Here is a 13029-nt window from a genome sequence, read left to right on the forward strand (position 1 = left end):
AGGGACAACTGTCATCTAGTTTTGTAGAAAAGGGTCTGGGGCTAACCTGGTTACTCTGTATTCCTAGGGGAAGGTTCAGAAGGACCCTCCTGTGGTCATCGTCCCCAAGCTTAACCCTTGTGAAATCTCTATTACAGAAAAGAGATTTTAATAATGATTTTATGATGGTTACGACAAATTATAGCGAGGAATTTACTGTATTTCAGGTACTAACTATGCCAAGTGTTTTATATGCATTATGTCATTTAATCCTTGAATAACCCTTAGGCGTTCATCCCCTCCTCACCCCAATTTTATGGATAGGAAAGTTAGGTTCCAAGATCATGCTGCTAAATTTGCACATCTGGGACTTAAACCCAAACCATAAGACTCCAGAGCACCTCCTTACTAAGCTGACTCTCAAACAGTAGCAGGTCCAACCATTTCCAAACTACGGGCCACTGTGAACTGAAATTAAATAATATTTGAAGATCTGATAAAAACGTATACACGTTACAGGTCAAATCTAAAAACACCATAGATGATGAATAGGCTGAACTGTGTGGTATGACCTGATCAATCTTGTTTTCATGCAGATGCTCAAAGCTTCTCCTACTAACTTCTGAAAAAAACCACAAAGAGGATGAGGGTAGAACACAGAGTTATTTGAGGTTCTGGACTTCTATTTCCTTGCTCATTATAAACCAATGCTAAAGAATAAATATGTGAAATATTACTTATAATTCAGTTTATTAATAAATATTGTTTTTGTAAATAACTATTTAAAAACAGGAATCCTTTCTCTGCAGTTCACTGGCTGATGTGTTCTGGTCAGCATGCCACTATGGACGGTGAACACCCACTGGGCCACAAGACTGCATAAAAAGGCCCCTCACATGTGTACCATTTAGAAATTCTATCATACTTATTGTAAATTTAGAAATTTACAATCTTTTGCTATTAAAGTATACAAGCAGTTAGGAAATATTTAAGTTTTATGAAATACTTTTAAACTTAGAATTCTCTCCCATTTACAAATAGCTACTATTATTACTTTATAACTGCTAGTGGCAATTCAGAAAAACAATCTGGGTTTTTTTATAATAGCTCTACTGCCATTCCATAAATGTTATTTTAACTCCCCATGTCTAGGAAGTTACTTAGTTTGAGATAGGGATGTCTTAATTTGCAGGACTTAAATAGAAGCAACTGAAATAACTTGCTGAAAGATAACATCTGCTGTTAAGCTTATATTTTCCCCACAATCAGAAAAGGGATTTTATTTCTAATTAAAAAAATAATAAAGTTGACTTTGGCAAGATGAGTTTTAAAACTAAGGATGCCAACAACAAATGAATCATTTCTCCAAGCACATACCAGATTTCTCTTTGGAAGGACCATTATTTAAGGGCACTCTCCCCTCCAATTTAGGAAAGAAATTAAAATTTAAATAATCCCTAAACAGTAATACTAATAATTTAGTTTTTATACTGATAGTTGTGGAATAATTCAACATCAATTATCACCAAAACTTGAACTTAAACTCAGCTCCTTTAGTGAAGAGATTTTCTTATCTATTTCAGTCTTTGAACATCATTCAACAACAGTGATGGATGTGATTTATTGATAATTTGTTACTAATGAAGATGAGTTTTTACACTATTTCCTTTACAATTAGCTAGTTCACAGAATGAAGAAAACAAAAAACAAAAGTGACACCCCCATCATTAACGCCTGAACAGAACATTTCCCTTCCACTTACCTGAAAATATAAAAATATAAATGACCATGTATGGAGCTGTACCATTAAATTTACTTAGTGGTTCTGTTTTTTTTTTTACTGAGAATTTTACTTATTTATTTTGAAAAAATTAGAAAATTGTCATTTTGAAACCAGAACCACTAACATATTGAAGGCAACAAACTAAAAAAAAAATCCAAATGGCTAAAAGTAACGGTTATAAAAGTACAATTTACAATATCACATATATCAGAAAAATAAACAAAACCACTAAATGTCTTTCCTTCTAGATAACTATTTTCTCTCCAGAAAGAAAAAGCAACTAATGAAATTAAAATCAAACATAACTGTTATTCACCCCAGTGACATCTAAATAAATGACCCACACAGCACAAAACTTTCTCATTCACAATCACATAGTTAAATTATTTTTCCCTCAATTACATAATAGTCTTCTTAAATCAATGTCCCTTTAGAAAATTACTGTATTAGTTAAATCTATTCATCCTTGCTATGAAATTAATTTCATTTATAGAGGCCACATAAGTTTAACTGGCACACTTAATAAGACAAAAGTCATTCTTTAAAAATTACAGAATCATCTTTTCAAAGAAGAATCCTAGATACTTAATTCATTAAAGCAATTTTCTACCATCAGCTGTCAAGCTTTTTAAATGACCATTAAGTGTTCACCTGAAGATTATCAATGCTATGTGAACTGTAAACTTATTTTGAAGATTTGTGTCCATTTTACAGTATGATACAATTTGTACTGAAGATTTTTTTTTAAAAAGATAACCTACATACATATAGTTAATTTGCCGCAAAGAACTTCTTAGAAATACAGTATAAACATTTAAGAACCACAACAGAGTCCACTGTGGTTCAAACTTCAACAAAAATTTTCTTGAAACCCAGGACAAAGGTTACTGGCTCAAGACCATATTCCAAAGTGACATCGGCACAAGATTTGATTGTGAGACTCTACTTCTTAAAAAAAATAAAATAAAAAATAAAATAAAAATAAAAAAAAGAGAGCACACTTGGTTATACATGGCTTTTAACCTTGAGCTACAGTTATGCTACAAATCCCCCCACCCTCCCAAACTAAATGAAGTCAGTCATGTGGCGATGTGCACATTCTCTGGGCACTGTTTAGAGTCCTTGATTTTCCAGCTCTGATGGAGATCTCGAAGGCGTTCAGAAGTCCGTGTGCTTACATTCAGGGCAGGATGAACTTTACAAATTCCACTTTCCTCCATTAGTGACAGGCCACAGATCCCAAAGTATGCATGCAAAGCATCTGAAAATGAGGTATTTGGTTTTTTTTTTTTTTTAAAATCATAATAGGCATTCTTATTTGTACATGCTGCAAAGTATTGTAGCTACATATCTATTAGTCCATCACATTAAGATTAAATTTAGAAAAATGTTAGTTTTTGAAACGTGCTCTCAAGGTCTCAAAACACCAATTAAAAAAAGAAAAAAAAAGATGATCAAAATCAGGTATTTTATCCAAGAAAATATCATTAACAAAGGAAAATAGTTCTCAAAGGAAGAGGTGACACTCTCAACATCCTCTATGGTTAAAAAAAATAGAGTAGCAGTAATATAAGACTTCTCGCTAAGTTTTCCCTTTGCTTATAAGTTTCCCTTTGCTTTTAGCTCTGTATAGTAAAAGGAAAAAATTTCCTTAAAAATGAAAATAGACCTCTGACTCTAAGTAGCAATACCTTTCCCCTCTAAGTTTTACCTCTGACATTTCCATAACCAAAGTATCTTCATACTCTGTTCAGTGAAAGAGGTCTAAACAGAATACTCTGTTGTGGAATGCTGCACCATATTTAGTTTTCCTATTTAGGGGAATGTCAGTCATCCAAAAAATGTCCGACCTGACAGTAAAAACAAACTTACATTCCCTGTGGTTATAAATACCATAATCTTTCTTCTATACTGGCTTCACTACTGTTTCCCATCTTTCAAGGGGCAGTGACCCTCTTGCATTCAAGCAGCCAGAGAAATCACATGGCTGTTCCTCCTGGACAGCCTTATACGGACTCTGAAGAGCTCAGAGCTCTGCAGTTATGGGCATACTACAAAAAACAGATTTTGTAGTCATCAAGCATTTTTCCTATTTTTGTACTGGCCATCATTTAAGGCAAAAGCTACTGAAGTTCAGACACCTTACCAACTCAAACTTTGTCAGAAGAATTAAAGAAAAAGTTTTACTTATGTGAGTATCATTTACTTTTCAAAACAGGAGTGATGAGAGAGTTGTGCCTACTCAAGATTATTTGTGAGGCCCATGTCACTCCCCTTTCATGTCTTCTCAGAGAATGCTTAGGTTTCTTTTAGCTCACTTTTCTCTCATTTTCAGACCACAAAAAATTTGATTTCCCCTATACTATGAAAGTTTCCTTCTAGTTATTCTAAAATTACAAAAGGCACAAAACGACATTATGTTTTACTGTCTAGAAATGAGGAAATATTTCTAGGAAAAAATACAACTGAAAGAGAAATAAAATCAATCCAGAATAACATAAAATAGGATCATCTACTTTCTACATAATGTAAAAATAAAACATTTTTTTGCAAAGATTTTTGTAAAAGCCAATGAATCAAGATTTGTTTCAAATCTCAAAGTTTTTTTTTTTTATTTTAACCTTCCTTATCCGTAGGTGTATTCAAGCATATTAGATGCTAAAATATCTAGTTTCCTCATAATAAAAGTTCATTCTTTTCATTAAGTTTCTTCTATAAATGTATATAAAATTGCTTTGTATCAATTCTGTTACTAAATTTACTAGAACCAAGAATAAGCTAATTTTAAAGACTCTTAAATGATTTTCCTAGACTCTGTTAAACAGGTCTTTCCACATATATTCAATTTACTAGACACAGACTTTCTATGCTCTGTGGTGTATAAGTTCAGAAGACATTTTACCATATCTGTAAAAAGTTCTATATTCAAGCATTTACACGAATATTAAGAACTGACTGCTAGAAAAAAGCTTCAAGAATTAAAAAAAAAAACATCTATTGTGGGGCGTCTGGGGGGTGGCTCAGTTGGTTAAACATCCAACTCTTGGTTCTGGCTCAGGTCATGATTTTATTGGCTGTAAGATTAAGCCCCTTGTGGGCTCTGTGCTCAGTGGGGAGTCTGCTTGAAGACTCTCTTCCTCTGCCCCTTACCCCACTCATGCTCATTCACTAAGATAAATAAATAAATCTTAAAAACCAAATCTATTGTAAATACTCAAAAAGTATTTCAAGTATGTTTATGCCAGACATGCTAAGATACTGTCATTTCTCTATTACCATTTGGTAAAATAGTACAAGACCTGATGAAAACCAATGGCATCAAGACAATTCTCACTTTTCTTGAGGTACTGTTGTAACATTTATAGCTATGGTTACAGATACCAAATTTAAAAATATTATTTTGCTTTAGAAATTAGAACATAAAAAAAAAAAACATAAAGAACTCATAGCTCAACAGAAAAAAAAAAATGAGCAAAGGATCCGAATAGCTATTTCTCCAAAGAATATACACAAAAGGCCAACCAATGCATGAGGAGATGCTGGATCGTCATTAACTATGAGGGAAATGCAAATTAAAAACACAGTAAGATACCATGTCACTCTTATTAGAATGGTCATCACCAAAGGGACAGAGATAACACTGATGTGTATATGGATAAAGTGAACCCTTGTGTACTGCTAGTTGGAATGTAAATTGGTATAGTCCCTATGGAAAGGGAGTAGAGTAGTAGAGAAGACTCAAAAAATTAAAAATAGAACTACCACATGATCCAGTAATATCCTCAGAGGAAACGAAAACACTAACATGTTATCTACTCCCCCATGTTCACAGCAGAATTATTTACATTAGCCAAGACATAGAAACAACCTAAGTATCCATCAACAGATAAATGGATAAAGAATTATGGTATACAGGTGTCTGGGTGGCTCAGCCAGGCGTCTGCCTTTGGCTTGGATCATGATCCTGGAGTCCTGAGGTTGAGCCTTGTGTGGGGCTCCCAGCTCAAATGCGAGCCTGCTTCTCCCTCTCCCTTTGCCTCTCCTTCCTGCTTGTGCTCCTCTCTCTAACAAATACAATCTTAAAAAAAAAAAAAAAAAAAAAAAAAAAAAAAGACTTTGTGGTATATACATACACAATGGAATAGGATTCAGCCATAAAAATGAAGAAATCCTATTATTTGCAACAACATGGATGGACCTTAAAGGTGTAATGCTAAGTGAAATGAAGTCAGAGAAAGACAAATATCCCACTTATGTGGAATCTAAAAAACAAAAACAAAAAAACGAAACTCACAGAAGAAAAGGGATTGGACCTGGGCTTACCAGAGGTGGGGGTTGGGGGGAGGAGGCATTGGAAGAAGGGTGTCAAATGGTACAAACTTCCACTAATAAATAAGAACTGAGGTGTCATGCAGAACATGAGGACCACAGCTCACACTGCACTACGATATATAGGAATCACGTTAGGATAGTTCATCCTACGAGCTCTCATCACAAAAATAAATTGTTTGCCCTTCACTATTTTGTTTCTTCTGTATCTCTAAGAAGAGATCAGAAGATCTCTTATCTTCTATAAGAAAGATGGGTGCTAGCTGAGCCTATTGTGGTAGTCATTTCACAACAGATGTAAGTCAAACCATTATGCTGTATGCCTTACACCTACACAGTGATGTATGCCAATGATTTCTCAATAAAAATGGCAAAAAATATTCTTTTGCTGTAGAAATTAAAAGCACTGTACCTTTCCTAAAAAGAAGCATATCCTGCATGAAAATACAGGTAAGTATGGATGTGAGGAAATATTTCTGCTCACTTCAGGTAAAATAATCTGATTTCATGAGCCCCATATTTATTATTTTCATTCAAATATATATATATATTCTGACTGCAGCAGTTCTATGATAGATGTGATGAGGTTCTAAACTAATAGTAAAAACCATGATTCTATTTCAGTGCTGTAAAAACAATTATTCCTTGTATTCCTTGTTCATGTAGTAAAGCTAATATTTTGTCAACTTGCTTATCAAAAATGTCAGTGTTCTGAATTATTTATAAAGAACTTTCAAATTGATTTTTTTGGAAGCTGTAAATAAAGCCCTTTTGCTACAGGTGAAAACATCAGGGAGAGGGACAGGTAGCCTGGAGAAAGATGCTAGAGGTAGAGGAGCATTATTTCAGGAGGGCCTTGTGTGCTATGGGGAAGAACCACCTCAGGGTGCTGAGAGACTCTCAATGATAAGAGATTTACGAGAACAGTTTAGAGAAGTTCTCAGCCTTTTTTGCATCAGAGATCCCTGTGATAGTCTAAGGAAAGCTTTGGCCTCTCTCCTCTCATTCAAGCATGTACACACACGTGGGTGAAGGCGTACATGCATGCGTACACACACATGGTGTCAATGTGAGGGGGACCAAACTATAGAGGCAGTAAGATTAATAGTCCAACTGTTGCAGAATCGTAGACCTGAACTTGGTCCTTGTGCCACTCAAGTTCTGGGTCAGGATGGAGAATGAGACGAGCTCAGCTGGCAGCCTAGGTCTAAGGAGCCTGTGGACAGCATCCATGTAGTTACTGAGCAGGCTGTTTTATATCAGGGTATACAGCTTGGAATAAAGTATGTCTAGGTTTGGGAAATGGCAGAATTATCCACATTTTTTGGAGAAATGTCATTATTGACCCTTGAACAATGCAGTGGTTATAATCATTGACCTCCTGTGCATTTGAAAATTCACAAAGAAATTGACTCCTCCAAAGGTTAATTAACACCCTATTGTTCACAGGAAAGCCTACTGGTAACATCAACAGTCAATTAACACTTACTATGTTCTATATATTATACACTGTATTCTTCCAATAAAGTTAGCTAAAAAAAGAAAATGCTACAAAGAAAACTTTGTAAAAGTTAGCTAAAAAAAGAAAACTGTAAAAATAAATTTAAAAATTTTAAAATTATAAAGAGAAATACATTCACAGTACAGCATAATACTTATAGAAAAAATCCATTTATAAGTGGACAGGCACAGTTCAAATACAAGAATCTTTTGTTCTTTACTTTTTTGCTATTCCTGAGTTTGGAAAACAGTATCACACTGTCTGAATCGATTTGGCTCTTGAGATTTAGACAGTGAATGATACGGAGTTCAGACAGCAAAGTATTCTTCTAAAAAAATAACTTGAATCTGCTGAAATTCAGAGAAGGGTGTGGACAGTGAGGGACAGCTATCTTCAGAATTAAAGATGTTTGATTTAATGGCTTCTGAACAGAGTAAGAACAGATTCCCTTATGGACTTAGTGATTTATTCTACTTAGTTCTAGTGACAGCTAATAATCCTTAAGATTCTGGATGGGCCAAATGATTCTTTATTTGGACAGGGCCCATTCAGGCCATCTACCTTATTACCTCAAATGAAATAAAACATTAGTAAGTGAAATATTTGGGGAAAAAAGGCATACTAATAGCAATACATCTTGATAATCCAACCCTTCCGTCACAACTCTCAACATGCTAAATTCCCCTAAACTTAAACAATTTAAATTTAAATAATATGTTTTTAAAAAGGTAAACTGTAGTAGCTAAATTTTCTATATTATGCCCTTTCTAACAAAGATGACTGAAGGTCTACTCAAGAAATAAACAAAAAGTAAAGTTGTTGTAGATTCATATAAAAAATAAATTACCTGGATGACTATCTGGCCACTTGGCAAATCCCCCTACAAGGCGATCTTGAGTTGATAAGATGTAATTTCTATTTTTCTCAAAGTTAGTGTACTGAAAAATTTTCAGAAGCTGAAATGACAGGACAAATATAAATTTACTAACATCAAGCTTTCATATTGACCTTTGGCTCAATTTTCAGATATACATCAATTAAATATGCTTTTCTTTAGCTAAGGCTCTCAAAGCAAGCCTCTCGGGAACCTGAGCACTTAGAATCAGTCAACCACATTATTGTCATTTTTATCATCTGATCACAACTACTCTCCTTTTCTTGATCTACTCACTATTTCCTTCTTTGAAGCCATGCCTAAACAAATCTCTTTGCATCACATTTGGTTAGGTTCAAAACACAACTCTACCAATCTGTTCTACTTAACCAGTCATTTTGAAAAGGAGAATTTATCTACATATATTTTAATTCTTAAGACAGGCTTTTGAGATATTAGTTATAAACCGGTAGTAACTTGAACCATAAATATTTCAAAAAAGAGAAACAAACTGGGTGATGGATATTAAGGAGGACAAGTGATGTCATGAGCACCGGGTGTTATATAAGACTGATGAATCAGTCTTACTCTGAAACCTCTAACTCTGAAAGCAATAATACATTATGTGTTGATTAACTGAATTTAAATACAACTTTAAAAACTAAATATAAAAAAAAAATCTTTTAAAAAGTTGTTAGTAAAAAAATAAGTAAATATATCAAAAAGTATATAGCAAAAGATATACAGAATTTTCCTGAATAATTAGAAATTAAATCATTATATACTGATATTTAAATAAATCATAATTTAAAAAGAAATCCTAATGGGAATTTAAAACCATCCAGAAGTGAATAATAAAAAACCATACTACAAAAAAAAAAAATAAAATAAAAATAAAAAATAAAAATAAAAAAAATAAAAAAAAATAAAAAACCATACTACATATCAAAAATTAGACCTTGGGATAGGCACAGCTTTTTAAAATCAAAACAAAAATATGTGGCTGTGAAAAAAAAATTACATTTAGAATGTTAAAACTATTTTTCTCTTTCTTTTGGTTAAAAATACTAAAGAAGTAAAACTGACAAATTGAAACTAGGAAATACAATGCCTGCCAATAAAAATGAATTGTTAAAAAAAAAAAAAATGTGAATGAGTGCTTGTACTTCATCCTTGTAATTGTGTGTTTACTGTAGATAAAGTGCTATCTTTATTTCATGTAAAAAAAAAAAAAAACAAAAAAGAGAAACAAAAATTATTAACCAGATGCTAGAGACAGTTTTACTTGAGAACAGTAAAAAATTGTAGCTCTTTAAAAACCAGGAAAGGTAAAAGGTGAGATAAATATAACTTTAGTGTAAAAAACTATATAGCTTTAAGACTTAGAACATATATTTACTCTGTCTCTCAAGATCCCATTAAATAGACAAAAATAAAGGATAAATTAAACTATGAAAAGGGGTGTGGAGCAGTAGACAAGAGAGTTTAAAAAATTTCTGTAAGACACAAGGTATGTTAATAAATCAGAAAGAGCCATAGAAGATATAAGTGATTAAAGCAGTGTTATTTCTCAAAAAGAAAAAGCCTGAATGAATTATGATACAAATAAGAAACAAACTTATTCATTTTAATTTAGTCCATACAATAAAAGGAAAGAGACTCTTTAGAATCCATCAGCTAGAAATATTTTCCAGCCAGTGGCCTAGGGGTCATTAACTAAGAAGAAACTATAATCTTAACACTGTACTTGGTTTAGCAATAAACAATATTTATATGATCGTACTAAGTGTTGATTCTTGGGTTTTAAATTTTAGAATCAACCCACAGGGAAAGTATAAAATATGTGCATATTGTTACTAAATAAAATAGAAATGTTACTTAACTTGGTATTATAAAAGTAAAGAAAATATGACAGAATTAGAAAGTGGAAGGGGAAGAGAAAAGGTTCAGGACCAAAAAATACAGAATGAGTAACAATCTACTTGAAAAAAAGGGAGGCTAAATCTTCATTCTTCACAGTTAGGAATCAAAAATAATGTCTAAAGAGAACTCAAGAAATCCATTAAGCTGGGACGCCTGGCTGTTGATCATGCACTCATGCCCTATGTTGGGTGTAGAACTTACTTAAAAATAAATATTTATAAAAACCAAAAAAATCAGTTAAACTTATGGTAATATCCATAAGAATTAAGAATTTTTAAAATGTTTAAAAGTGGTTGCTTTCAGAAAGTTGTCCATCAAAAAGACTCAAGAACCTACTCAAAGGGCTTTGACTGGCTAAAAATGGCATCAAAAAGAATAATGTAACAGATTAAAATGTGTTAACCTCAATGGCCACTAAAATGATTCTGTAAAAAAAACTTGATGAGATTTTTATACAACAGCAACAAACTATCCAAAAAGAAATTAAGAAAACAATTCCATTTATAATGGCATAAAAATAATTAAATATTTAGGAATAAATCTGATCAAGGATAGGAGAGATTTGTAAGCTGAAAACTATAAAATAGAGCTGAAAGAAATTAAAAATCTAAATAAATGGAAAGACATCCCATGCTCCATGTGGGAGAGCATAATTCGTAAATTATATACATTGATAAGGGATTAATATTCAGAACACTTAAAGAACTCCCTACAACCTTACAACAAAAAAACCGATTAAAAAGTGAGTGAAAGTGGGGCATCTGGGTAGCTCAGTGGTTGAGTGTCTGTCTGCCTTTGGCTCAGGTAGTGACCCCGGGGTCCTGGGACCAAGTCCCACATCAGGCTCCCCACAGGGAGCCTGCTTCTTCTCCCTTTGCTTGTGTCTCTGCCTCACTCTGTGTCTCTCATGAATAAATAAATAAAATCTTTAAAAAAAAGTGAGTGAAAGGCCTGAATAGACATTTTTCCAAAGATAGACAAATGGCCAATAAGAATATGAAAAGATGCTCAATATCACTAATCATTAGGGAGATGCAAAGCAAAACCACAATGAGTATAGCTCTTCACACCCACTGGGATGGCTATTATAAAAACCAAAACCAAACAGGAAAATCAAATGTTGCTGAGAGTATAAAGAAACTGGAACCCTCATACACTGCTAGTAGGGATGTAAGATGGTGCACATCTGCACTGTATGGCAATACCTCAAAAAGTTAAACGTAGAACTACCATATGATCCAGCAATTACACTCCTAGGTAAATATCCAAAAGAAATGAAAGCATAAACCCAGTTATTTGTATACCAATGTTCAGAGTCGCCTTATTCACAACAGCTAAAACATGGAAATAACTAAAGTGTCCATCAACAGATATGTGGATAAATAAAATCTGGTAACAACATATTACTCAGCCATAAAAAGGGATGGAATTCTGCTATGTGTTGTAAAATGGATGGACCTTGAGAGTGTTATGAGAAGCTAATAGGTAAGCCAGATGCAGAAGGACATACCATGTGGTTCCACTTACATGATGCACCAAGAACAGGCAAATTCATAAAAACAGACAGCAGAATAGAGATTACCAGGGACTAGAGGGAGTGGAGAATGGTCATGAGGACAGAGTTCAAACTGAGGAAAATCAAAGTTTTGGGGAAAGACAGTGGTGAGGGTTACACAACATTGTAAATGTAATTAATGCCACCCCAATTATACTCTTAGAAATAGTTAAACTGATATGTAGTACATTATGTATATTTTGTCACCATAAAAAAAAAAAAAAAAGCTGATGGGGAACTTTATACGGGATAAATCAGGTTTGACAACTCTGGAGCCTTTTGATCAAAAGGAGACAACCAGAGATTATGTGCCTCTTGATGTGATGCAAAAAGAAATATACATAATTTCTGGCCAAAATATTATCAAGGAATTATGGCTGGCTTTGCAGATGTAGTAATGACACTACTGTTTCTTAGAAAGTTCTTTTTGGTTAAGAATTATACTGAAAAATTTCCAGGTAATATAAAAAATGGTATCTGGGATCTGCCCTAAAATAATACAGTGAGGTGGACGGAAGGGAGTTGGAATATGGATAACACTGGCTGGCTTTGGGATGAAAGCTGATGAGTCTAGCTGTGGACATACAGGGGTTTGTTATACTATTCTACTTTAGAATGTTTGAAATTTCCCATAATTAAAAAAAATTAAAGTGGTACACTTGAAGAATGGTACTAGAAGTGAGGAGAGGGAGACATACTGTCTTCATTTTAAATCATTCTGTTTTCAGAATTTAAGAGAAAAAAATTAGGATATTATATAAAAGATGAACAGACTTTTGTCAGATTTCCAAATATCAGAATTAGGTGATACATTTTGAAAGTGAAAAGGCAATTTTAAGATACAGCAAACTTGTAGGAATTTAGTGGCTAGTAACCTCATGAAATTAGGTATGTCAAAAGGTAAGAGATAGGAAAAAATGTGCAAACATCAATCAGTAAATTATATAGAAGGGTTAGGCAAATCAATGAAAAATTAAAAACCATGAATCATTTTCAAAGGAAAAACCCATAGTTTGTCTTATAAGATTAGTAACTTCCCATAAAGCTTTTGCTGGTATCATGTTCAGACAGATCCTTACTCTAGA

At 33.3% G+C, this 13029-nt stretch overlaps 1 protein-coding gene across 5 annotated transcripts in view; it reads right to left on the reverse strand.

Annotated features, from left to right (window-relative positions):
- The window catches only part of PGGT1B (protein geranylgeranyltransferase type I subunit beta), a 60440-nt gene that overhangs the window by 5618 nt on the left and 41793 nt on the right, over positions 1 to 13029 (reverse strand). For 4 of the 5 annotated variants that reach the window (XM_077911252.1, XM_077911253.1, XM_077911255.1 and 1 more), the window contains exons 8-9: positions 8440 to 8548; positions 1576 to 3023 (exon numbers count right to left, since the gene is read on the reverse strand). In XM_077911252.1, coding sequence (XP_077767378.1) covers positions 2842 to 3023; positions 8440 to 8548 — 291 coding nt within the window. In that variant the 3' untranslated portion in view covers positions 1576 to 2841. Of the gene's footprint in view, positions 1 to 1575; positions 3024 to 8439; positions 8549 to 13029 lie in introns of those variants that run through there. The other variant, XR_013387402.1, reaches the window with a different exon arrangement.

The sequence above is a fragment of the Canis aureus genome, chromosome 10, assembly GCF_053574225.1.
Source record: "Canis aureus isolate CA01 chromosome 10, VMU_Caureus_v.1.0, whole genome shotgun sequence".
In the NCBI taxonomy this organism is placed as follows: domain Eukaryota; kingdom Metazoa; phylum Chordata; class Mammalia; order Carnivora; family Canidae; genus Canis; species Canis aureus.